This window comes from Pipistrellus hanaki (assembly GCF_964339955.1).
Source record: "Pipistrellus hanaki genome assembly, chromosome: 2".
NCBI classification, from domain to species: domain Eukaryota; kingdom Metazoa; phylum Chordata; class Mammalia; order Chiroptera; family Vespertilionidae; genus Pipistrellus; species Pipistrellus hanaki.
This window is the reverse complement of record NC_140504.1, coordinates 14,773,475-14,799,095: the sequence shown is the minus strand read 5'-3', so window position 1 is coordinate 14,799,095 and position 25,621 is coordinate 14,773,475. Positions and strand designations below refer to the sequence as shown.

General features: G+C 43.2%; 1 protein-coding gene across 4 annotated transcripts in view; it reads left to right on the top strand.

Annotated features, from left to right (window-relative positions):
* The window catches only part of CXADR (CXADR cell adhesion molecule), a 61,753-nt gene that overhangs the window by 28,107 nt on the left and 8,025 nt on the right, over window positions 1-25,621 (top strand). Inside the window, exons 4-7 of one of the 4 annotated variants that reach the window (XM_084872604.1) lie at window positions 7,125-7,280; window positions 8,412-8,534; window positions 9,657-9,795; window positions 11,592-11,775. In XM_084872604.1, the coding sequence (XP_084728730.1) occupies window positions 7,125-7,280; window positions 8,412-8,534; window positions 9,657-9,795; window positions 11,592-11,775 (602 nt within the window). Of the gene's footprint in view, window positions 1-7,124; window positions 7,281-8,411; window positions 8,535-9,656; window positions 9,796-11,591; window positions 17,469-25,621 lie in introns of those variants that run through there. The other 3 variants (XM_084872605.1, XM_084872606.1, XM_084872607.1) reach the window with 3 other exon arrangements.

Genomic DNA, 25,621 nt, shown 5'->3' with positions numbered 1-25,621 from the left:
TCCTTCTCCATTCCTCTCTGTAAAAAATCAATAAAATATATATTTTTAAATGTTACTTGTTAACGGGGTGAGTTGTCACGGTAGGAGAGTAGCATTTATGTGAGACAAAGCTTAGTTTTTTAGACTAATTTGAAACATTTGAAGTAATTCTATCCTCAAATAACATAAAAGGAGCCTTTTTTGGATAGAAAAAATAAATGACTATTTTTTTTATATTTATGTTTCTCGGTGAAATTCATAAAGGGGTTTGAAAGTAAGTGAAGAGGTTCTGCGATATAGGAAAAGAACACTGGCCAGGAGTTAGGGGATCCAGGTTTGTTTTGGTTTTGGTGTTGTCCTCAGATTTGTCCCGAGAACTAAAGAGCATCTTTATTTCCTGGGCTCTAGCCTACCTTTGTGAAACATTACGAGTCGTAATTGTCATTAAACCTCCATTTGATCTCATTCAGTCCAACATTGTTATGGGTACTGTACACTTTCTCAAACTACATTACCCAGCAAATGAATGAGGTTTCTGTGATGATGAATTGGAGTATTTAGAGTGGAGGAGATGGTAGAAGGAATACTGAGTTGGGATTAGACCATGAGACATCAGAGCCATTTAACTCCTTGGGCCTCTCAGTTTTTTCATCCTCAAAAGGAGGGGATTAGCCACGGAGATACATGTACGTACACTTTTTTCAAGCTGTTCAAGACTGCCAAGCTTACCATCCTTCTCTGGATGATGTGATCAGGCATCAGCACTTTTAACCCTTCGCATGAGAAATAAAATCCCCTCTGTTTTAGAGAACTAGTGAGGGGGTAAGCGTTTTGGACCCAGGCTCATTGTGAACGTCATTCTTTTCAGATCAGAGACAAGAAGGCAGATGTCCATGGCTGCGGGGCCACGTAGGTGCCGTCTGTGACAGCGGCGTTGGGTGGGCACCCGGGGGTGGGCGGCGGCGTTGGGTGAGCACCCAGGGGTGGGCAGCGGCGTTGGGTGGGCACCCAGGGGTGGGCGGCGGCGTTGGGTGGGCACACGGGGGTGGGCAGCGGCGTTGGGTGGGCACCCGGGGGTGGTAGAGGCGCTCTGTTCTAAAGGGCACCCATTCGGAATATTTCCCATGGTACAAAAGCACGTGAACCCGAATGAGGAGCCAGGAAAAGGACCCTGGTAGCGTTAGAAATTCCAGCTTTCTGTGTCTACATTCAGTAAACACGGAGTTACCTTTCTTTTTTTATAAATGTGAACGCAGGTAAGAGTTGAGGAAATCTGAACTCCTATCTCAGACCCAGGCGAACCCAGGATTATAACCCTGACTGTGTATCTTCCTTTAGCCCTGCTCTGCAGAAATCACTGAGTTGAGGAATGGGTTCGCTGTGAGGGGCCCATCTATGGAATTTTAACTGGCTCATGGAGTCCCAAGCAGAGTGTACCAGTTAATCAGACGGTCGGAATTTTTTGTTGTAAAGTCCCTGTTTGATGGGGCAGGTACACTGGGAGGGATGTGATCGGCATGTATTCCCAGAAGAGGGGGGTGGGCAAGCTCAGAGTGTGTGTGTGTGTGTGTGTGTGTGTGTGTGTGTGTGTGAGTGGGGGGGTGGGGGGAGATGGGTGATAGAGAGGTTGAGATTGATTCTGTAGGACCAGGTCCTGGGTTGAATTTGTAGGTTTCCACGGAAAGGCTCTATAGCACAGGCAGCACATAACCCAGACGGAGCCCAGCTTGGACCATAGTATGGCCAAGCACACTGAGGCCAGCAGCCATGGCCGTGGGGAAGGAGGAATGCCACTTTTCCATTAAAAGTCACCACCTGCACATTGAATTCCTCGGGATGGATCGGCGGGAGGCACCGACTCAGTCACCTCTCTCCTTAGCTCTGTGAGGCCTCACCAGGGCCAGGTTAGACCCCGAATGCAGACTGGGGAGGGAGCCCGGGTTCAGGGTGAGAGGAGGAAGCAGGAAGTGAGAGCTCTGATTCTGGGAGTGTGTCTCGGGCAGAGGACAGCTCCTCTGGGGCTCCCTTCCGTGTTGTCAGATGAGTCACGCTGTGGGGGAAACCACAAGGATGTTCTTTGAAAGTGAGAGTCTGACAGGTGCGCGTCTGTTAGCGTTTCCTGAAGTCCTGCGGAGACAGTCTGTGGAGGGAAGACAGAGTGAAGTGCTCTCGAGGGACCTGCCAGGTGGTGACCCGGGGGAGGGGGGGGTTCTTGCTGGGTTCGCTGTGAGGGGCCCAGTGTAAACATCGACACGTCATGGGAAAGCTGGAGGTGCCCTGTGCTGTGTGCAGAGTAGCCAGCGCTGCCTCCGGCTCCTGGACCTGAGCCGGGATGCCTGGGGGTCGCCTGGGGGTGAAGGGCACTGTGCCGTGTTGGGGGCCCGCCCTGCTCCGGCTCCGGCAGATGCACCAGCTGTGCGCGTGGATGCGGCTCAGTTGTGAGGCTGAAAGGGGAACGGATGGAGAGCCCACAGCAGGAACCAGTACTGTGGCCGCACCAGAGCCTTCCCCACAGCTCCACAGGGCCTGCCCCTGAGACCTCGGGAACCCACAGGCTGGGCTGTGACGAGGAGCATTCACAGTAAGCGGTGTCCTGGGCGTGTGGTGGCTCAGGCAGCGCGGGTGTGGAAGCCATTAGGAGAGGGCAGGACTTCTTTTCACTTTTTATTCTGAAATAACTTTTAGTTTCATGGGAAGTTTCAAAAATACTAAAGAGTTCCTAAGAGTAGACCCATCATCTAGTTCAGGGGTCTTCAAACTACGGCCCGCGGGCCACATGCGGCCCGCAGAGGAGTCTGATCCTGCCCGCCAGGTTTTTTGGGCAGTGAGCGCAGCCGCGGTGTTACAGTAGGAATTAGTAGTTCATATAGTCCGGCCCTCCAGCTCTCTGAGGGACCGTGATCTGGCCCCCACTTTAAAAAGTTTGAGGACCCCTGATCTATTGTAGTTTCTCCTGATGTTAACATTTCACAAAGTGTTAGTACCGTTATCAAAACCAAGAAATTAATGTTGGGACAATACCATTAACTAAGCTCCAGACCTAATTGAATCTCAGTGTTCTCTCTTTTTTTTAAATATATACTTTATTGATTTTTTTTTTTTTTTTTTTTTTTTTGTACAGAGGGGAAGGAAGAGGGATAGAGAGTTAGAAATGCCAATCAGAGAGAAACATCGATCAGCTACCTCCTGCACACCCCCTACTGGGGATGTGCCCACAACCAAGGTACATGCCCTTGACTGGAATCGAACCTGGGACCTTTCAGTCTGTAGGCCGACGCTCTATCCATTGAGCCAAACCGGTTAGGGCTGAGTCTCAGTTTTCTACTAAAGTCCCTTTGTGCTAGGATCAAGTCTAAGATTCACACGCCTTTATGTCTCCTGAGCTTCCTTCAGTCGTATAAGAGCATGTGATGTCATATCGCATTGACAGTTTAAGTTTTATCTGATAGGTTTCTCCACTGAAAGCTGATGATTTTTCCTTCTGTAATTAAAAGTAAAATCTTGGGGAGCCACTTTTAGAGTATACAAATATGCCGTTTCTTCTCAAATTTGGGCCAATGATTTTTAGCAACTTTGCATGGATTTTGCCTGAAGTTGGTGTTTTGAACCAAGCAAAAGGAGCATTTTTGGATGGATGACATGGTGAGGAAAGTATACAGGGTGGGGCAAAAGTAGGTTTACAGTTGTTCATATGGAAAATAATGCGATAATTAATAGGTTATATAAGAATAAACTCTGTTCCACATACTCACAGCTGTCACCCTTTTGCCACCCCCTGTATATCCTGTGCCTTATGGGGATGTAGTGTGTTTCCTATAGACTGAGATAGGCCACTAGTATGGAGGGATAATGATGTAAAACATTTATGGAGTGCGGCAATGCTAAGTTGGTGGGACACTGGCTACCTACAAATTGATGATGATCATGTACCCTTACCTGAGAAGAACTAGCTCGGCCAATGATCATGGTTGCAAATACTCTGAAGAAAATGGCCAGGTAGCCCTGACTGGTTTGGGTCAGTGGATAGAGTATCGGCCTGCAGACTCAAGGATCCTGGGTTCAATTCCAGTCAAGGGCATGCACCTTGGTTGTGGGCACATCCCCAGTGGGGAGTGTGCAGGAGGCAGCTGATGATGTTTCTCTCTCATCAGTGTTTCTAACGCTCCCTCTCCCTTTCTCTCTGTAAAAACATTAATAAAATGTATAAAGAAAGAAAGAAAGAAAGAAAGAAAGAAAGAAAGAAAGAAAGAAAGAAAGAAAAGAAAAGAAAAGGGCCAGGAAGGAAGGAAGACAAAGAAAGAAAAGAAAGAAAGAAAATGGCCAGGTATCCTGGAATCCCAGACCAAAGAAACATTAGGGGATAAAACTTCATCTTTGTCCCTGTGTGGTTTTCTTTCTTTCGATGCAGCCAGCTGCCATGGGTGAAGGTTCATCTTCCCTGTGGTGTCATGGCTGGGGACAGAAAGTAGGTGGGACACTCCTAGGCGACACTCAGAAACCATGGTTGGTAGAATCTCGTTCTCTTGTGGATGGAGGATGTTGAGATCTCAAACCCACTGGGGCCCGGGCTGTCCTGAGCAGTCACTTTAAATAACTGTTCTTTATTGGGTATGTGTGGTACCTGGGAAAGGGCCATCGTTAGTAAGAAAGATGAAGGCTGGGGTTAGTATGCTGTATTACCAGGAGATATCTGGTGTACAAAGCATTGCTTTCATGTCCCACTGCGAGTCTGTGTAATAAAGGATTTATTGGTAGTTTGAAGAAATGAGGAACAAAGCTCATCTTGTTTAAGACTCACAGGATGAAATAATTTGCAAAACCTATTTCAGTGTCCAATTCATGCAGTCTCCAGGGCAACTGATCAATCTGAAAAGGAGACAGATTTGCTTAGGAAATCAGCAATGCCATCAGATGCATCTGTGGATCCTTAGAAAACAGTACAAGTAGTAACAGATGAAGGAGAGAAACACCATCAAATTATCAAGAAGTGATAGGTCTTGCTGGCCACATTGGAGCAACGGTTTCAGTTAGAGTTAAAGGTAGTCATACCATGGAAGATCCAGCAATGACTGAGAAAAGGAAAACATACCAGCATTTACAGGAGTGTTCAAGAGTGTTGGTCCTCATTGTGTATCACTGTAAAACCCATTCATGTTTATTCATAGCAGTGGAAGAGTGAAAGCCGGAGCAGACTAAGAAAAAAGAAGAAAGCAGTCCTGCCATCTATCAGGCGGGGAGGACAGGTCCAAGCAGCCAGCTGCAGAGCCTAGAGGGGACAGTGTTCCTCTCAAGTCCTAGAGCTGCAGGGAACTATAGGCTACCACTGCCTGCCCAGTGTTGCCCCCAGCCCTTGATCCCATCCTTTACGGAGCAGGGATAACAGTTGCTAAAGGGCCCGTGTCACCAGTTTAATTCCCGGTTCTCTTAACCTGCCTCAGAAAAGGCATCGGAGCCCTAACCGGTTTGACTCAGTGGATAGAGTCTTGGCCTGCAGACTGAAGGGTCCCGGGTTCGATTCCACCCAAGGGCATGCACCTTGGTTGCGGGCACATCCCCAGTAGGGGGTGTGCAGGAGGCAACTGATTGATGTTTCCCTCTCATCGATATTTCTAACTCTATCCCTCTCCCTTCCTCTCTGTAAAAAAATCAATAAAATATATTTTTAAAAAAGAAAAGGCATTGGTTTCAGAACCGATCTCTCTTCTTGGAGACTCCCCTGGAATCCCTCCGAACCCCTCCTCATCCAGTGACTTCCCACAGCGCCTACCCGGGCCTTCCTCACTGGCCGGCTAGTCTGATTGTGACAGATGACACCCAGCTCCTGGTGAGCTCAGGGAGTTCGGCTTTCGCGGGAGCCCAAACACTGGAATCGACGTTCACCCACAGGAGTGGGTCAGTGCGTTTGTTACAGTCCGTGGAATACAACTCGGCAGTGAGAAAGAATGGGTTTTAAAAATATGGACCACTGTCAGAGGCCTTTCAGTGAATAAAGAAGCTAGACTGAAGCACGTACTGTATTATTCCATTCACATGACCTTAGAAGCAGCAGAACTAACCTGTATTGATGGAGTCGGACCCGTGGCGCCTGGGGCCAGGGTTGAGAGTGAGATGACTGCACCAGGCACAAGGGAACTGGCTTGGGAGCGGATTGGGGTGGCGCTCAACAGGGGGCGTGTGTGTGTGTGTGTGTGTGTGTGTGTGTGTGTGTGTATGTGAGGGGGAGGGTATGTGAGGGTATGATCAACTCACCCTATTAAAATGTGTTCCTTTTATTGTGTATTATGCTTCAGTAAAGTTCACCAAGAGAATATGAAACACCAAGGTGTTAATTCGGTGTTGGGGTGAGTTTCAGGAAATGGGGTTCGCAGCTTCTCTAACAGTTACCCCGGGGAGACCTGGGCTCTAGCCTCAGGTTTACCTTTTTATCTATAACAGTGCTCCCTGGGTGGTTTGGGGTCAATGTAATGCACCAAGTGAACTGACCCTGTTGCCAGCATGTTTTATTATAATCCCCCGATTGGCACGTAATGGCACCGGAAGGAAGTGACGTGACACGTACTCCCATGCCCGGCGTGGGGTAGAGGAGGAGCTTAGTTATGGAGGAGGATGGTTGCTTGAGTCTGGAGAGATGCCGCCCGCGGGTGCTTGCTTTTTCCAGGTATATCCCATAAAATAAGGGACACAGAGCCAGGCCTGAGTGCTGCCTGAGCCCAGGCATGCCTGTTTTGTTTGTTTGTTTGTTTGTGTGTGTGTTTTAATATTTTTTTATTGAGTTTAGAGAAGTAGGGAGAGGGATAGAGAGAGAGAAACATTAATGATGAGAGAGAATCATTGTTCAGCTGCCTCCTGCACGCCCCTTACTGGGGCTCAAGCCCATAACCCAGGCATGTGCCCTTGACCAGAATCGAACCTGGGACCCTTCAGTCCGCAGGTCAACGCTCTGTCCACTGAGCCGAACCAGCTAGGGCAGGGCTTGCCCGTTTCGTGTTGCAGAACAGATTGTAGTTACTCAGTCTTGTCAGCTCTGAGCCAGAGCCTTGTGACCATCGTCAGTGGTTGTGCGGCGTGCTCGGTGTTTACGAATCCCTGTAAGAGCAAAAAGTCTGTGTTTCTGAATAAAGTTGTCATTTGTTTTCTCTTCGCAGTTAAGCCTTCGGGTACAAGATGTTACGTGGATGGGTCAGAAGAAATTGGGAATGACTTTAAACTGAAATGTGAACCGAAGGAAGGTTCTCTCCCATTGAATTACGAATGGCAGAAAATGACCAACTCACAGAAACTGCCCACGGCACTGATATCAGGTGAGACGGTTTGTACCGTGTGCCACAGATGTGGACTTAGCTCGTGTGTGTGTGTGTGTGTGTGTTATATCCCCAGACACCCTCCCTTTTCTATACAGAACAATCAGGATTCCATGGGACTTAGTGTTTTAGGAAGACAACTTACTGTCATGTTGTATAAATAGATATACTTCTATAACGGTTTCATTGTTTGAGGTATTATAATGGATTTCTTTGGTATGTTTTTTTTTTTTTTTTTTTTAAATATATTTTATTGATTTTGTACAGAGAGGAAGGGAGAGAGATAGAAAGCTAGAAACATCGATGAGAGAGAGTCATCGATCAGCTGCCTCTTGCACACCCCCCACTGGGGATATGCCCGCAACCAAGGTACATGCCCTTGACCGGAATCGAACCCGGGTCCTTCAGTCCCCAAGCCGACGCTCTATCCATTGAGCCAAACCGGTCTCGGCGGTATGTTTTTTTTAATTGATGATAATACTATCAGGGAACGTTCATGATCTTAAATGAATGACTGAGTTATACAGAGTTGGTTCTTGAAAGTTTCCTGAGCCTACCTTAGTGTTGAAGGTTCTGCACTTTACCCATGGTGTGTCTGTTACACTGCCCTCCCTTGTCGGCCTGGTCACCCCTAACTGTCCTCCCCTGCTGGCCTGGTCGTTCCCCCCCCCCCCCACCTGCCCTCCAACAGATCAAAAGCACCTCTGTGGCACTGATGAGAAAGTTGCAAACTGGTTAACCCAATTGCTCACTTTGTTAGAACCGACCTGTTACTCAAACTGGTGTCCACCTTCCAAGTAGGATTTCTCTGAGCCTCTGTTTCTTTTTTTCCAATTAAGAAGTAAACTGTATGGCCCCCTTCTGACTTCCTTTTGTCTGTTTCTTCCATCTAGTGGGGGCGGGGTGGATGGAATGGGTTTTGCAAATCGTACTGCGCAGATGACCCGGAGGTGCAGCGGTTTGCCTTCTGGGGACCGGCCCGAGCCTTGTCTGCCTGGCGTCGGTTCCGCACCCAGCTTCAGCCTCTCCCGCTTTTGCCGGGACTATCAAGCCTGGCAGAGTTCGCCTTTACTGACACCTCAGCAATCCTGTAACAAGGGGTTTCCCTCTGCCCCGTCTCTCTCCTCATAGAAATGACGTCCTCTGTGATCACTGTCAAAAACGCCACCACTGACTACTCCGGGACGTACAAGTGCACAGTCAGCAACCGAGTGGGCTCTGACCAGTGCGTGCTGCGCCTGGATGTCGTGCCTCGTAAGTGCCTTCCGTCGGGGGTGGTAGCGTTCGCTCCCTTGTCTTTACTCAGCAGCCCCTCCCCAATTCAGTCAGCAAGGGCGTATAGAGGGCAAGTGGGTGCAAACTGAGCAGAGCACTCTGGCTTGGTTAGTAGCAGAAAGAAAAAGAAAAAAAACACCTACATTTTATTAGAAAAACCTTCGTTATCGTAGCAACATGAAGAACATGAGAGTTGTCAAGTCAACCCTTACACCAGATTTAGCCATTGCAAGGGTAAGCTATTTGGAACATTCTTATGTGCCAGCTCAGAAAGCTTGGAACATTAAAATCTTTTAAATCTGGTTTGATCACATTTATGTTTAATATATATTATACAGTCCAGCCGGCGTGGTTCAGTGGTTGAGCATTGACCTCTGAACCAGGAGGTCACAGTTTTGATTCCTGGTCAGGGCACTTGCCCGAGTTATGGGCTTGATCCCCAGTGTGGGGTGTGCCAGAGGCAGTTGATCAATGATTCTCTTTCATCATTGATGTTTCTTTCTCTTCCTCTCCTGTCCTCTCTGAAACCAATAAATATATATACATACTAGAGGCCTGGTGCACAAAAATTCGTGCACTCAGAGGGGTCCCTCAGCCTGGCCTGCACCCTCTCACAGTCTGGGACCCCTTTAGGGATGCCCACCTGCTGGCTGAGTCTGGCCGTTAGTCAGACATCCTTAGTGCTGCTGCAGTGTCAGGAGAGGCTCCCACTACCGCCACTGTGCTGGCCAGCCATGAGCCGGCTTCTGGCTGAGCAGCACTCCTCATGTGGAAGCGTACTGACTACCAAGGGGCAGCCCCTGTGTTGAGCATCTGCCCCCTGGTGATCAATGAGTGTCATAGCAATCAGTTGTTCCTCCTTTAGTGTCAATTTGCATATTACCTTTTATTATATAGTGTATGTATAAAATTAATACATAAAATAAAATAGATTATACAGTTCAAAAGACAGTTCTTTTAGTGAATTTTCCCCTTGGACCAAAAAGCTAATTAGTTTCTTATTGTATACAGGGAAATCCATCTGTCAGTGTGTATCCTTAACCTTCAATATGACTAGAGTGGTGTTGTTTATCATTATTTCCTATGAACTTCTCATTCTAGCATCAAACAGAGCTGGGACAATTGCCGGAGCCATAATAGGAACTCTGCTTGCTCTCATGCTCATCTGCGTGATCATCTTTTGCTGCCACAAAAAGCGCAGAGAGGAAAAATATGAAAAGGAAGTTCATCATGATATCAGGTAATTCGGTGACACCAGAGTTGATTGACGTGTAGGGTACTGAATTTATTATGCCTAAAGCATTACTTCTCTTAACCATCCGAAACACTTGCCCCAGTGAGAACTGGATAAAAGCTAAAGCTCTTCCCTTCAACATATTGGAAAGCTCTTACTTTCCCTGGCAAGTGTGCAGATTCAATCAATCTCCATTAGGCCGTGCCCTGGGCCCTCTCCAGTTCTGGATCCTATTTTAAGAACCACTACAAATTAGTTTATCTCAAAACCGTTCGCCCTCTCCAAATCAGGTACAGGTATGGCATATTTCCAAAAAGAAGGAAGAGAAAAGACCTAATTATATCAAGTGACAGAACTATTGGTAATATGGTTTTTAACAAAATATTCTAAGCCAGGAGATCTTAACTGAAAGTCTATGTTCGATTATTAAACTTGAAGAGATAATAACATGTGACTAAATAACACCCAGGAAATTGACATTTGATAGGTATGAGGTAAGGTCTGGGCACTTGCATTTTTAAAATGCACTAGATGGAACTCATTAGTCCTTGGTGTGAAAATTCTTCTGCCTGAATTCCTGTTTTTTTGTTTTGTTTTGTTTTTTGGGGTTTTTTTTTTTTCAGACTGGAATCTGCTCTTTTCAGCTAAGGTCTTAGATCAGTAACTTTAATAGCAAAAAGGATTTTTTTTCCCCTTTTTGTAGAAATATACCTGTAGGTGTTAGAGCTTTAGTAACTAAAGGCCCAGTGCACGAATTCATGCATGGGTGGGGTCCTGCTGGCCCGCTCCAATTGAGGCAGTTGGGCCAGGCTGGGCAGTTGGCCAGCCAGCCTTGCCCCCGATCGGTGGCGGGGAGGATCAGAGAGGGAGATGGCTGGGGGGAGGGGTTACAGGTGGTTGGCCAGCCGGTCCCAACCCTTGGTCGAACTCTCAGTTGAACTGGTCAAGGGGACAATTTTCATATTAGCCTTTTATTACATAGGATAAAGTATTACATGACTGTAATGAGATTATCTTGATTAGTTGTACTGGAATATGAACATATTTGAGGTTTGTTCCTTGTAAGACAAAATTGTAAATTTTTGTAAACACTGCCTTTTACTATATAAGAAGATCTATATTCTGTAAATAATAACTAATAAACAAATACACAGTTTGTGACATTTTACTGTACTAGAGACCTGGTGCACAGATTTGTGCACAGTTGGGGTCCCTCGGCCTGGCCAGCGATCAGGGCCAATTGGGGCCATCCAAAGGAAGGGACCACAGGAGGTTGGCCGGCTGCAGGAGGTTGGCTGTGGGAGCTAACTGACCACCAGGGAGCAGCTCCTGTGTTGAGCGTCTGCCCCCTGGTGGTCAGTGCGTCATCATAGCAACCAGTCAAAACAGTTGCTTAGGCTTATATATATATATATATATATATATATATATATATATATATATATGTATTGTGCCTGCTTTTTGTATGTCACACACACTTTCATATACTTAGTGCTTAAATAGCCCCCACCCATGAGTCATAGGCTACACAATTGGATCTTTGCTTTCCAGGGAAGACGTTACAATTTCTAGTAACCTACAATTGTGTAGCCTATGACTCATGGGTGGGCCCCAACTGTGCACAAATTTGTGCACCAGGTCTCTAGTATAGTATAATGTCACAAACTGTGTATTTGTTTATTAGTTATCATTTACAGAATATAGATCTTCTCATATAGTAAAAGGCAGTGTTTACAAAAATTTGCAATTTTATGTCTTACAAGGAACAATCTTTTGATTATATTGGGATCTTTGCTTTCCAGGGAAGACGTGCCTCCTCCCAAGAGCCGGACATCCACTGCCAGAAGCTACATCGGCAGCAATCACTCATCTCTGGGATCCATGTCTCCTTCCAACATGGAGGGCTATTCTAAGACTCAGTATAACCAAGTACCAAGCGAAGATTTTGAACGCGCTCCTCAGAGCCCGACTCTCCCACCCGCCAAGGTAGCTGCCCCTAATCTCAGTAGGATGGGAGCGGTACCGGTGATGATTCCAGCCCAGAGCAAGGACGGGTCTATAGTATAGGGCCTCCAAACCTCTCGCCTCCATGCTCCACGCTTCTCTCCTTCTTTTGAAATAGGAAAACCTATTTTGTTCTAAATTTTGCTACCAGCCTCAATAGATCAAAAAGTGAACCAAAAACTGTAAGAAACATACTTTAAAAAGTCGTGTTTGTTTATATCGGAATAGTAAAGGCATTAAAGTTACTAAAGACAAATTTGCCATCTGAAAAAGATTTCTTACAGAAGTTGATTTTGTAAGTTTCTAACTACCAATACTTAGTAATATGTAGCACTTTGGATATGAAATCATAGGAGAAGATATTGGTGAACTTACATGCACACCAAGCTGATACTTGAATCATCTTAAAAAGTAGTATTTTATTTTTTCCTTCCTGCCATTATTTTTTAGGATGCCTTTCTCAATTAATTTATGACCCAAAATTGGCAAAGAAGCATTCTTGGCAACAGTTATTATAGTCCTTTATGTTTGTTCTTTGAAAACTGTGTTTGGAATAGCTCTAGTAACATAAATGTGTTTGCTATAGCTCTAGTAACATAAAAACACTCTACAGGGTTCTAGAAATTACTAGTTTTACTTTCAGGTCATGCATTAGCCTTGTCTATGGAATGATTGCTTCAGTATTTGATTGATAGACTGTGAGGCATAGTAAGCTCTTTTATGTGGATTTATTTAGCAAGTTTGCTCTCACTGCATAGAGCGATGACACTAGGTACAGTGGTGAGAGTGGATTTCAGCGAAGAGCAATCTGGGGTGATCTCCAGAAGGGTGACCCGCCAGAGCAAGGAAGGAGAATCCTGCAGTTCCCAACCACACACTGGCTCTCTGCGTTAGGTGATATTTTTCTAATAAGAAACAATTATGACATTTATTATTTGACAGATACAGATTGAAAGTCCCTAATTATTGGTTCCAAATTTTAAAAAGTCGTGTCTCTCCCTCCCCCCCCCCAGTTCAGCATTTTGTTATTGTCGTTTTTTTGGATGGGTGTTGGCATGTTATATGTTCTGGAAACATGTGATCCTAAGTCTACCTTCCTGAATGCAGTCCTTGGAGGATGTTTCTTCATAGGCTCGGAATGACGGAGCGCATTGTAAGCTAGTCGGTGACCTCCACGGTTCTGTCTTCCAGACTTGGGCGGATGCACAGTTGCTATTCTACTGCCAACGTTGTCTGTGCGGTTGCAGAAAACCCAGTTGAGTTTCGAAAAGTTTGAGTCCTAGTTTTGTGAAAGTGATTTATTCTTTAAAAAAAAAAAAAAATAGAAAGGAAAGGGGGTAAACAGAATACTCCCAACTGCCAAATGTGTTAAGTACTGTTTTAGAAGAAGAAAGTAAATTTATTGTTATTTCCCTTAAGATTGTGAGGGAGTGTGGCTATAGTAGAATGAGCCAGCGGTTTCTTTATAGTAAGTAAGGTCTGCAATAACTTATTTCACTAGCTCTAAAACCTGTTCCCTCGGTTTTGTAGGGAGTTGGTTTCTTCTGTTCATCTCTTTGGGTGCTGTGGTGGTTCATGCTGCATTAGAAATTAATGTTGGCATGACTTGCTGATTAGTAAGAGTATCGTGTACACTTTTTAATGGTAAATTTAAGCGGAATGTCTATGTAATGGATTAGTGTATAGTTTTACATATTCGAAAGCCTTTTTTAAATAGGGTTTTAACCTTTCACAATATTGCATTTGTACTTGTGTTAACAGTTTTCATTTGTGCCTTTTGGGTAATTTAATTTTTATTATGAATTTCTGGTGCCTATGAGCTAGCTATCACCTGAAAGGTGCTTAGAGGTGAAGGTACTGTTCCTAAAAACGCATCACTGTGACACCTTTCTATCCTCAGACTTCAATCTTGCCTCCTCTTTGTGTTCTTTTTGTATGCAAATTAACAGACTGAAATTTCAACATCCCCCACACTCTTTGGCTGTGTTTCTGATTTTATAATAGTAACTATTTTTGAACTCCAGATGTCCAGTCTGTTTTATATGAATACATTTATATACAGTAGTACTCAGAAATACCAGCACAAACTCTGAGAAACAGCTTTTGGTCTTTACTAGTTTTTCATGCACTGAAGATTATGCTATCAATCTAAGTAGAAATTACTACCAAAAAAATGGATCCATGTAAGGCTTTCCTTGCCTTAGACTTCGTAGTTGGTCTAGGATTTAGCGACAAATAAATCAGAATCTCTTCCAGAAGCACCTGCACCCTAAGAAACGAGCTCACAAAAAATCCGTTGTGTATCCTGTACAGACCTACTGGGCGTGATGAAATTTAGAGGTCAGAATTCATTTTGGACTCTGTCTTCAGCTACTCTCATTGTAAATTTCAGTTAACCTAAAAGTCAGATAGTTCTGATTGACCCATTCAGGGATTCTCACTGATGATTTCATTTAAACCAGAGATCATATATTTGCTCTGGAATTATTGGTAATCATCAGGCAATTCGACAAAACTTGCTATTCGAGCATTTCCATTGGAGCTTACCTAAGTCAAGGACAGCACTGCATCTTCGAGGCAATAGAAATCGATTCCATTTTACTCCTAAGAGACTCAACACCAGTTGAGTTACACAGAATAACTTGAGAAGTAGTGGTACCTTAGAGGATGTAGTTCTGTGCTTTATGGGTGTTCTTTTATTCTAATATTCCCTGTTTGAAGGCCAAAAAAACAAAATAAAATAAAGAAATCTGCCACGGAATTGTTACAATGGAAATACAGCCAGAGTGTGTCGTAGCGGGAGGTTGATTCAAGAAACACAATTAGATTATTGGTGTGAATTAATATCTGATTTTTATTAAAAAGATAATTTCCAAGATTGAGTTTCATAAATAAGGAGCAAGTAAAGGGGCAAATAAACATTTTTATTAAATATAAAAAGAACTCGTTGCATGAAGGTAGACATCAAATTCTATAATGGATGGCTTTTTAAAATCACCATTCTCTGTCTTTCTGTGTGCGTGCAGCATGTAAATTTGAAGTTATGTAAATGTTTCAGGTTTTTCCTAATCTCTTCACCTCCACAGTGTTTAGGGCTTTCAGACCCCTTATTCCAGTGTGAATAGAGAAGGTCCATATTATGTGCTCAATGCTTTGATGTGTCATGCAAGGAGTAGTTTGTAGAAAATGTTGACACCATTTTAACTTCTTAGTGGCTTGTGACATTATAAATATATTATATATATATATGTACATAAATCTTTGTGATATTCTGTGTTTAGTAGTATAAATGTTCTGGGCAAGTTTTAATATTTCAAATGAGCCTTTGGATAGTCTTGCAATAAAGGCAACATGTTCTGCAGTTGGATTTTTTTTTTTTTTTTTACTTGTTTGCCTATTTTGACACTAAAATATGGTTCATAACCGAGCACAGATTCTACTTATTCATGTTATGGAAGCAGGGAGGAATAATAAATCTGTGAATTGCAGTTCTGCTTATCTTATGGATAGTAACACCAGCAAATACCTTATCTTACGGATAGGAACACCAGCAAATATTTTCTGTATCTGGCTTATTACTGTTAATCAAGTTTTACAAAGTGCACTGTTTTGTGATTCGAGTGTGGAAAGTACCTGCTGGGATTGGTTTTGGCCATGAACACTAAAAGCTCTGATCAAGGAAAAACTGCATTTTTGCACTGACATATTTAATGACACAAGGGTCAAGCGAACCACAATTCACTGATGCACTTATTCTCCTCTCGTACTGTGAACATTTGTTATAAATAAACTTGTACTACTGAGAAAAAATATTTTGACACTTCACATATGCAAGTAGAGAATTGATAGTGTCCGTTTCAAAGATGAATTTTGTATTTAATGTTTCTGGCTTAAATATCCAATGGTGCAGATTTTGAACTTTGTAAGAACAAATTTGGTTAAAAAAAAAAAAGCAATAACTTGCTCTAGCATTGTGACCTTGTGTACTTTTCAAATAAAATTAAGAAAGGAGTTTTCTGACTCATGGTGTGACTTCATTCTGCTTTAAAAAAAAAAAAAAAGCCTACTTTATAAAGCTTCCATATGATGTTTCTCCCTGCTTTCTGAGTCAAGGTTTCTTTCCCCACACCTCTTGCATCTTTTATTAAAACAGAATAAAGATCAGGACAATCGCACATCAATGGAAACGTGAAACATACATGTATGTTTCCCCACCCAAAGTTCTGTGATCACAGTATTTTACAGTATAAACTAAAAGCACATCTCAGCTGCATTAAAAATGTACACGCATGTGTATGTATGAAACACATCTGTTTCTGGTTCAAAGCTATTTTCACTGATCCTACACATTGATTTCAGAAAACAAAACAAAAAACAGGATGGGGTTGGTAATAGGTCTGTGAGACTTTTTGAGGAATATGGTTTACCCTCTAGTTTCTCAGTCTCAGCACTTTTAACATGTTGGGCCGGGCAACTCTTTGTTGTGGGGGAGCGTCCGGTGCATTGTGGGCTGTTTAGTATCATCCCTGGTCTCTACCTACTGGGTGCAGCAGCACTCCTCCCTCCCCCAGATGTGACAGCCAAAAACTGTCTCCCAATGGGTTTCCAAATGTCCCCGGGGAGAGGGCAGGGGGGAGAGACACAACACCCCCTACCCAGGCTGAGAAGAGTTGGTTTATACTAACATGAAGTTTTCTACTGGGAGGTTTAAAGAAGAGCTTAGGAGTCACGTGTTTGAACACCACTCGTTACCAGATGCTTTCCTGGGCTTCAGTTCCCTCGTGTTTTAGAATGGGGATGCACATTTCTATGTCCCAGGGCATGTTGGGAGCTTTTAAAGAACTAGAATTGACCCAATGAAAAAGGCTTTTTTGCACTTGTTCCTGGTCGCTGGGATGCTGACCGTGATCCACAGATTTTCAAGGACCCAAGATTACAATCAAATACACCAAGTGACGCTACTGAGTATAGTTTAATGCCTTTCCTTTAGACCATATTTTAATCTTGCAGCTCTAAAGGCCACATCATGTCTCTAGGTTAATTAAATACCAAGTGGCAAAGCTGACGGCACAAAATGGAGCACAAGTTCATTGTTATTAAATAAAAGTGGCGTGAAGTCTAAGGCATAAACCAATGTAAGTTCCAAAGGCAATGAAGGCAACAGTGAGAGATTAGGAAGGCAGACCCAACCCAGCTCCATTTTTCTTTGCTGGCATTTCTGAGGTATAAATCAAATGTGATTTGTTTTGTCATTTAAATGACTTTGATAACTTTGGCGGGGGGAAATTATCCTGAAGTAACTACAGAAAAAGAAGAATTCCTGGAGTTAAGAAAGAACCAAGAAATAAGTTTTGGTCTAGTGAACCAAGAGCTTGGTCAGTTTGCTTCTCGTTTCACTGCTGAGCTGGGGAAATTCTTAACTTGGGTGGAAAACGAGAGGGTGGGAGAAGGTGCAGGAAATCACAGGAGTAAAACCCATGTCAGTCCCCAGCAGAGTAGTGGAAGCCAGCATGATCTTGCCTTGCCCTGAGTCACTGACCCCGGTCCTAGTGGATTGGTTCTTAAAATGTAACTATGACCACATTACAATCCAGCCCATTATAATCTGGTGGTCCATTCCTTTTCTCCCTGGTTTACTTTCTCCACACCTTCAGGGGCACCCCTACACACCTGCTGGGGGCCTGGGTGTTATTATTTTTTAATATATTTGTTTCAGAGAGGATGGGAGAAGGAGAAAGTGACAGAAACAATGATGAGAGAATCATTGATCAGCTGTCTCCTGCATGACCCCTACTGGGGATTGAGCCCACAACCCAGGCATGTGCCCTTGGCCGGAATCGAACCTGGGACCCTTGAGTCCGCAGGCTGACACTATCCACTGAGCCAAGCCGGGTAGGGCTGCCTGGGGTTTCATACCTTTGTGAACATGCAGTTTCTTCAGCCGGAGAACAGCCCTTCCTTGTCTGCTTGCCCAGTGCATATTTGCCTGAGACATGTAAATCCAAACACTTGTCCTTTGAGTCATTTTTTCTGATCTGCACCCCTGCCCCTCACTCACATGCGAACTGAGAAGGGTGCCTGGGCCCTCAGGATTGCCAGTGCATGCCTTACGGCACAAAACCTTTTGTGTTCTAATTATTTAACATGCTTACTAGATCCCCTTTGTGAGTTTAAGCCTTGTTTATTCCCCCAGTTTTCCCAGTTCCTAACTCTGGCGTATTGTTCAGTACACACTGAATGGATTTTTAGAGAAGAAATGGCACTAGGGGCAAGTCTGCATTCAGTAAGTTCACGTCCTATGTTCCGCAAGACAACTTATCCGGTTTCTTCCCCAAAGAAAAGAAGTGAGTGGGCGAGTGTGGTGAAAAAGTCTGCACTTGACATGAAAAGTTAACTGGAATAAATACAGGATGGGGTGACTTGGCTCCATAGGAATCAACTTAAAAATCACCATCTCCTACTTGTAAAAGCCTATAGAAATAAATGTCTAAAACCCGCAGATTCTGAGTAGGTCTGGAGTGAAGTCAGTGACTTTCTCTCTTGGGTTTCAGACTTTCACAACTAGCCCTCCACTACCATACTAACACTGGGGTATACATACAGGTTTTTTAAAATATGTTTTTATTGATTTTAGAGATGAAGGAAAGGGAGAAAGAAACATCGATGAGGATTGGCTGCCTCTTGCACACCCTCCACTGGGGATCGAGCCCACCATCTGGGCCTGGGTCCTGGCTGGGAATTGAACCAGCGGCCTCCTCTGATTCATGGGTTGATGCTCAACCAAAGAGCTACACCAGCCAGGCTACATGTTTTTTCTCATTTAACAAATCCTCTTAGATTATTCTGTATCTATGTTATCTATTTTCTGTCATCTATACATCTACCTAACTCTTACTTGTTTTCAAAACTAATATTTACATCAAAGTGAGGCTCTGTAATTTATTTAAACAGTCTCCAATTGATGCCCATTTAAATTGATCCCCTCTTTTTAGATAAATGAGTAAAATTACAAGAGGTGTGTTCCTGTATACATCCGGATGAATATGTGTATATGTGTCTTTACATTTCTAGAAAGGAAGGTGCTGACTGTAGAGTATTGGGACAGCTTTTATTACAATAGCTTTGTACATGTTGTAGCAGCCTGTGCTGCAATGGATGAGTGCTTATCCCACCCCCCAATCCTCACCAATGCTCTTAGCCAACTTTTTGGTCTCTGGGAAGAAAATTTCATGGTTTAAAATTCTCTTGTTATTTGTCCAGTTCAGCATCTTACATTTAAAAACTATTTGAGAACTGTGTCCATGTGCTTTGCCCATTTTTCTTTTATATTACTACTAGAGGCCCAGTGCACAAAATTTGTGCAAGAGTAGGCCTTCCTTCCCCCTGGCAGCTGGCACCAGCTTCCCTCTGGCACCGGGGACCTGGGCTTCCCTCACAGCCCAGCTTCATCCGGAAGGTCAACTGGAAGTATGTCCAGTCTAATTAGCATATTATACTTTTATTATAGATTCTGCTAATTTGGAGCTCTTCAAATACAATAAAATTAGCCTTTTGTGATATAAGATAAAAGGTTTGATTTTGGGGGGCCAGGTTATCCTTTTTCTTTCACTCTGTTTGTGGTCTTTCCCTGCTGACCATGCAATCCTAATCCCCCCTAAACTATTTTTCAAGGGGACCTGAGGATCAGGTCCGGTGCTTGTCTCCTCTCTTACGCAGATGTGATTTCTCAAAGGCAGAGGAGCGTCTGTACATGTCAATGGTGGATACAATAGGTTCTCAGGAATCTTTGCCGATAATTGCAGCAGCTCTGGCCGTGTTCCAGTCCAGCCATCACCACATGTGTTCCCATCACAGTGTGTTCCTTCATCTTTGTTTTTTCCTCAAGTTTCTGGCGTGTCTGCCTAGAGCAGTTTTATGGAATCAGCACAGACTAAAGTAATGAGGACAATGAGTTATCTTGCACTTGAAAACAAGATGTCTAGGTCATGTGCTAGGTCAGCTGTCACACACTATTCCAAGTTGAAGGTTGGCTGCCGGCAGTGTGCTGCTTGAATGTTGCTAAGTGGCCATGTCCCCTCTGATGTGGGCCCAGAACTGTCAGCAGTGAGAACATTTCCAGGGAACAGCAGGATGGCCTTGCAATTCTGAGAGGAGAGAGTATGATAACAGCACAGGCCAATAATTTGCAACCTGCTGGGAAATCACAGTCCTCCAACATCAACCTCCACCAATCTTTTCATCTAGTGACAAGGAGGGGACATTTTATTTTCTCATAAGAAGCAACATAGCCCTGGCCGGTTTGGCTCAGTCGCAGGGGTCCTCAAACTTTTTAAAGTGGGGGCCAGATCACGGTCCCTCAGAGAGCTGGAGGGCCGGACTATATGAACTACTAATTCCTACTGTAACACCTTGGCTGCGCTCACTGCCCAAAAAACCTGGCGGGCAGGATCAGACTCCCCTGGGGGCTGCATGTGGCCCGCGGGCCGTAGTTTGAAGACCCCTGGCTCAGTGGATAGAGCATCGGCCTGCCGACTGAAAGGTCCCGGGTTCGATTCCGGTCAACGGCATGTACCTTGGATGCGGCACATCCCCAGTAGGAGGTGTGCAGGAGGCAGCTGATCGATGTTTCTCTCTCATCGATGTTTCTAACTCTATCCTTTCCCCTTCCTCCCTATAAAAAAAATCAATAAAATATATTTAAAAAAAAAAAAAAGAAGCAACATAAAGTGAAATAATTGTGTGGAAGGAAACAATCTCTTCCCTTCCAACTAAAAGGCACTCTCTGTGCCCAGCCGGCGTGGCTCAGTGGTTGTGTGTAGACCTACGAACCAGGAGATCACAGTTTGGTTCCTGGTCAGGGCACATGCCTGGGTTGTGGACTCGGACCCCAGTGTGGGGCGTGCAAGAGGCAGCCACTCATCATCATTGACGTTTCTGTCTCACCCTCTTCCTCCCTCTCTGAAATCAATAAAAATATAAATAAAAGATACTATTGCTATGTCCAGGACAAGATAAAAATGTACTCATCATATAGCAGCCCAGTAGGGCTTTATGAGTATGTTTATGTGGGCTTGATTTAAACTTTTTGTAATGATGCTATGGGCAAAAGATTGCGGTGGGTGCTTCTCCTTTTTCTGCGTCCGCACGGAAAGGGAGAAGGACAGGTTTCTGAGTGGAGGAGCTGGGGATTAAGAAATAAAAGAAAGAAAGAGGCAAGAGGCAGAAATAGATCCAAAAGATGGGTGCCCGGTGGAGGCTGTCACTCTAATGGAAGGACAGTCAACACCCACCACAGACAACACAGCACATTTCATTGATTTCCAGAGGGGGGTTGAAGGTCAAAGGAGTTTTGGGTGTGCCCAGGTCCTATTCATTCCCTCATTCCTGGGATCTAGCATATCAAGACCTGGGTAAGTCAAGGTCCTATTCCTTCCTCATTCCAAGCACATTGGTAAAGATAAGAAATCTACTGATAACGGCTCCCACATTTTGGAGAAACATGTTCCCAGGGCGTGGCTCTGCCTATGCCTTGAGTTCAGCTAATGATAATTAAAGGTCATCCATGTGCATTCCCAAGGGGGGCCCTTTTCAAAAGACCTGTGATATTGTGTGTTTTTTTGTTTGTTTGTTTGTTTTAAATATATTTTATTGATTTTTCACGGAGAGGAAGGGAGAGAGAGCTAGAAACGTCGATGAGAGAGAAACATCGACCAGCTGCCTCTTGCACACCCCCTACTGGGGATGTGCCCGCAACCCAGGTACATGCCCTTGGCCGGAATCAAACCTGGGACCTTTCAGTCCGAAGACCGACGCTCTACCACTGAGCCAAACCGGTTTCGGCGACCTGTGATATTGTTAAGTGAAAATGTACAAAGCAGTTCAAATCCTGTGAAAACAAAATATCCATAGTCTATGTGATCTAGTTCAATATCATTTTTATGAAAAACATCAAGGTCCAGAGAGGTTCTGATTTCCCAAGGCCACGGTGAGAAACAGAATCTGGGTCTCCTGGTTCCTGGTCCAGTATTTTCTTAGGAACCTGAGTCCTTGGCAGTCCCGGCCCTGAGTGAACTGTGTGAAAGGAAAGAAGGGAAGAGTTAGCGTAGGAAGCTCTCACCTCTCACTCCGTTCCAGCAACACCAGCTGGGAGAAAGCCAGTGAAAGCAGAGCAGACTGGCCTCACCAGTGCCCGCTGCTCCTCTGCCAAATGCTCACCACACCCAGGGCACATAGCATCGCTAGCTGCACTCTTCTTAGGGATGCCCGTGGTGGCCCCGGTGGGGTGTATGATGGACACGAGTCTGCTTTGTTTGGTGTCAAGCCTAGTTATGCAAGAAACTGCAAAGAAAGTACAGTTTAAATCAAGATGGCTATCCTATGGATGTATGTTATGAGGAAAACAGACATTCCTAGCAATAAACAACTGGTATTTTTAAAAAATTATTTACCAAAGGATCTTATTAGCTATCAATATCAGATTTTATTTTATTTTTTTAAAATATATTTTATTTTTTACAGAGAGGAAGGGAGAGAGATAGAGAGCTAGAAACGTCGATGAGAGAGAAACATCGACCAGCTGCCTCTTGCATACCCCCCACCGGGGATGTGCCCGCAACCAAGGTACATGCCCTTGACCGGAATCGAACCCGGGACCTTTCAGTCCGCAAACCGATGCTCTACCACTGAGCCAAACCGGTTTCGGCAGATTTTATTTTTTTTAAAATATATTTTATTGTTTTTTTTACAGAGAGGAAGGGAGAGGGAAAGAGAGTTGGAAACATCGATCAGCTGCTTCCTGCACACCTCCCATGGGGAATGTGCCAGCAACCAAGACACATGCCCTTGACTGGAATTGAACCCGGGACCCTTCAGCCCACAGACTGATGCGCTATCCACTGAGTAAAACTGGCCAGAGCAATATCAGATTTTAAATGTGGCCAGTCTTATCATTGGGCAATATTACGAAACATTAAATAGTGAGGTTTTAGTTAGTAATAACTCAGATGACAAAAGTGAGTTTTACATTTTTCATGTTATTCCCTTTAGACAAAGTTAAAAAAATTTTATATTTAAATTATAAAAATTTCATTTTTAATCAGTAAATTTTATTTCATTTCTTTAGAAAAAGCATTTGATGATCTATAAGATACCAAAAAAATTTTCCTGTTGAATTTAGAGAAACATGCTGTTTTCTATTGAACTTCACAGCTTTACTTATCAATTTGACTCTAAAAAATGTATCATCTATAATTTTCTGTGTATGATTTTAAAAAGTTGGCAGTTGTGTTTGTCTCTATTTCTGAACTTGAAAGGAAAATTATCCTTCTCCCACCTTCAACAAAGGTAGTTATATTTAGATATATGGTTGAAGACATTTCCAAAAGAGATCAGTAGCTTAATATCTAATGATGAAGATGGATTAAATCAAGGCACATAGGTATGAATACCATGAAACTGTTAAAACCTGTGTTTAAAACAAATCAGTGACATAATAAAATGTTCCACATTTTCCAATTGCATAACCATAAAATGAATATATTTCATGTCATAACACAGCAGAATGGGAAAATATAAATTAAAAGCTCCCTCTTTTAAACATTCCCCATCCACTGAAATATTAACAGTGGTTATCTTTGCTAGAGGGATTACGGGTGATTTTTAATGATCTTTCCTCTGCTTTTGGCTATTTGTTTCCCAAATTGGCATTCATTTTAATAACAAAAACAATTCTAATAAATATCTTGTGTATAATTATGGCATACTTTAAGTTCTTCATTACCTGTGATAATTTCTACATGTAGATCTATAGGAAAAGCAATGATTTAAGCTAACTGCTGATGCTTTTCATGGAGAAAGGGAATTATTTTCAAATACAACTTGTAGCTGGAAGTTGGAAGATTATCTGATGCCCTCTTGTGGCCAAAATTTTTTCAAAGGTGATTTGTTTCTTTTCATTGAAATCTTGTCTAAACCAAGAAAAGAACAAAATATTCTATTGTTTTCCAAATGACAAATAATGCTTACTCACTATTACTAACCCTTTAAGGGTAACCACTATTAAGGGGTTAGTCTATCTTTTGCTTCTAAAAGCATGCTTCCTGGGTTTGAAGACCACCTGGGGCAACTTGGATATTCTGAGACTCAATTTCAGTGATAATCCTGTTAAATTCTCTTATCAGCCTCATTTTTTAACCTATTATCTCACTCAGTATGGTGGACAGCTTTGTGCATCAGTAGTCACAGATTATTCTTGCACTGGTCTTACTCTTACATAGTATGAATTATGTCTATCATGGCAAATAATGCACATTGATTTATAAATTTGCAAAAGTATTTCCAATTATCTTCTAGATATATACTAGTAGGATTTGCATTTTTTGACATTGTCAAATTGCCTTCCACAATGAATGCAAACCACAATCTTTTCAATGTTTGTCTCCGTGTTAGGTGAAAAGTGGTGATTTCATGGTGCTAGCTTTTATTTTCTTTGTCATTAGTGTGCCATTAGCACATCTTCTGTTTTTAGCCATTTGTATTTCTTTATATTTGGCTCTGCTAAATAATTTAATTATTTGTAGAAGTTTTTGTATAAAGAAGGTTAGTTCATTTTCTTTTAAACATTTTGTGGAAATTTCCCCCTTTGGAGTTTGTCTTTTAATATGCAGCTTGTCTTTTTCTTCAGTTCCAAATCACCAAATCTTTCTGTCCAGTGGGGAAGATTTTGCTACACTAAGACTTGTAAATATCTCATTTATTTCCTCAGTGCTTTTATAGTTTTATAATTTACATTTTATATTTAATCTATCCAGAATTTTTACGAAGTACCGTAGGAATTTAACTTAAAAAATTGTGTGGCCAAATAGTTTACTATTAATATTTTATTAGTAACTCATTTCCAATTTGTAAAGCCACATTCACCATACATTAAACTTCTATATAGTCATTCACTGCCTAACATTTCTATCAATGGCAGAACACATATATGACATAGCCTATGTGCTTATTAGGTTATACAGTCTAGGTTTTGTGGGTACCCCCTATAATGTTCTCAGGACCAAACCACATAATGATACATTTCTCAGAATATATCCCCCTTGTTAAGTGGCACAGGACTCTGTTTCTGGTTCTATACTTGTAATTCTATCATTCGTGTATTAGTTCACTCCTAAATTATACTTTAGAGCAGTGGTTCTTACCTTTCTAATGCCGCTACCCTTTAATACAGTTCCTCATGTTGTGGCGATCCCCAACCATAAAATTATTTTTGTTTTGCTACTTCATAACTGTAATTTTGCTACTGTTAGTGAATCGAAATGTAAATATCTGTGTTTTCCGATGGTCGACATTCAACCACTGAGCCACACCAGCGGGGCAGCTTTCTTTTGCTTTAAATCAGTGGTTCCCAACATGGGGTACACACCCCATAGAAGGGCAATTTGATTTTTAAGGGGGGGCAATTTGAGTTATTAACTGAATTTTTGGGGTTTATGATTCTAGGGGCCTCTTATCTATACTAATAAAAGCATACTATGCTGATTAAACCCAACAGCCAAACAACCTTCCAGATGTTATTCCAGAGGCCGAAACAGAGGTGGTTAGGGGCAATTAGGCAGAAGAGTGGTTAGGGGCGATCAGGCATGCAGGCAAAGGCAGTTAGGGGCCATCAGGGAGGCAGGCAGAGGCAGTTAGGGGCCATCAGGGAGGCAGACGAGCAGTTAGGAGCCAGAGGTCCTGGATTGCAAGAGGGTGCAGGCTGGGCTGAGGGACCACCCCCATACACGAATTTTGTGCACTGGGCCTCTAGAACAGTATATAAATATATATTGTG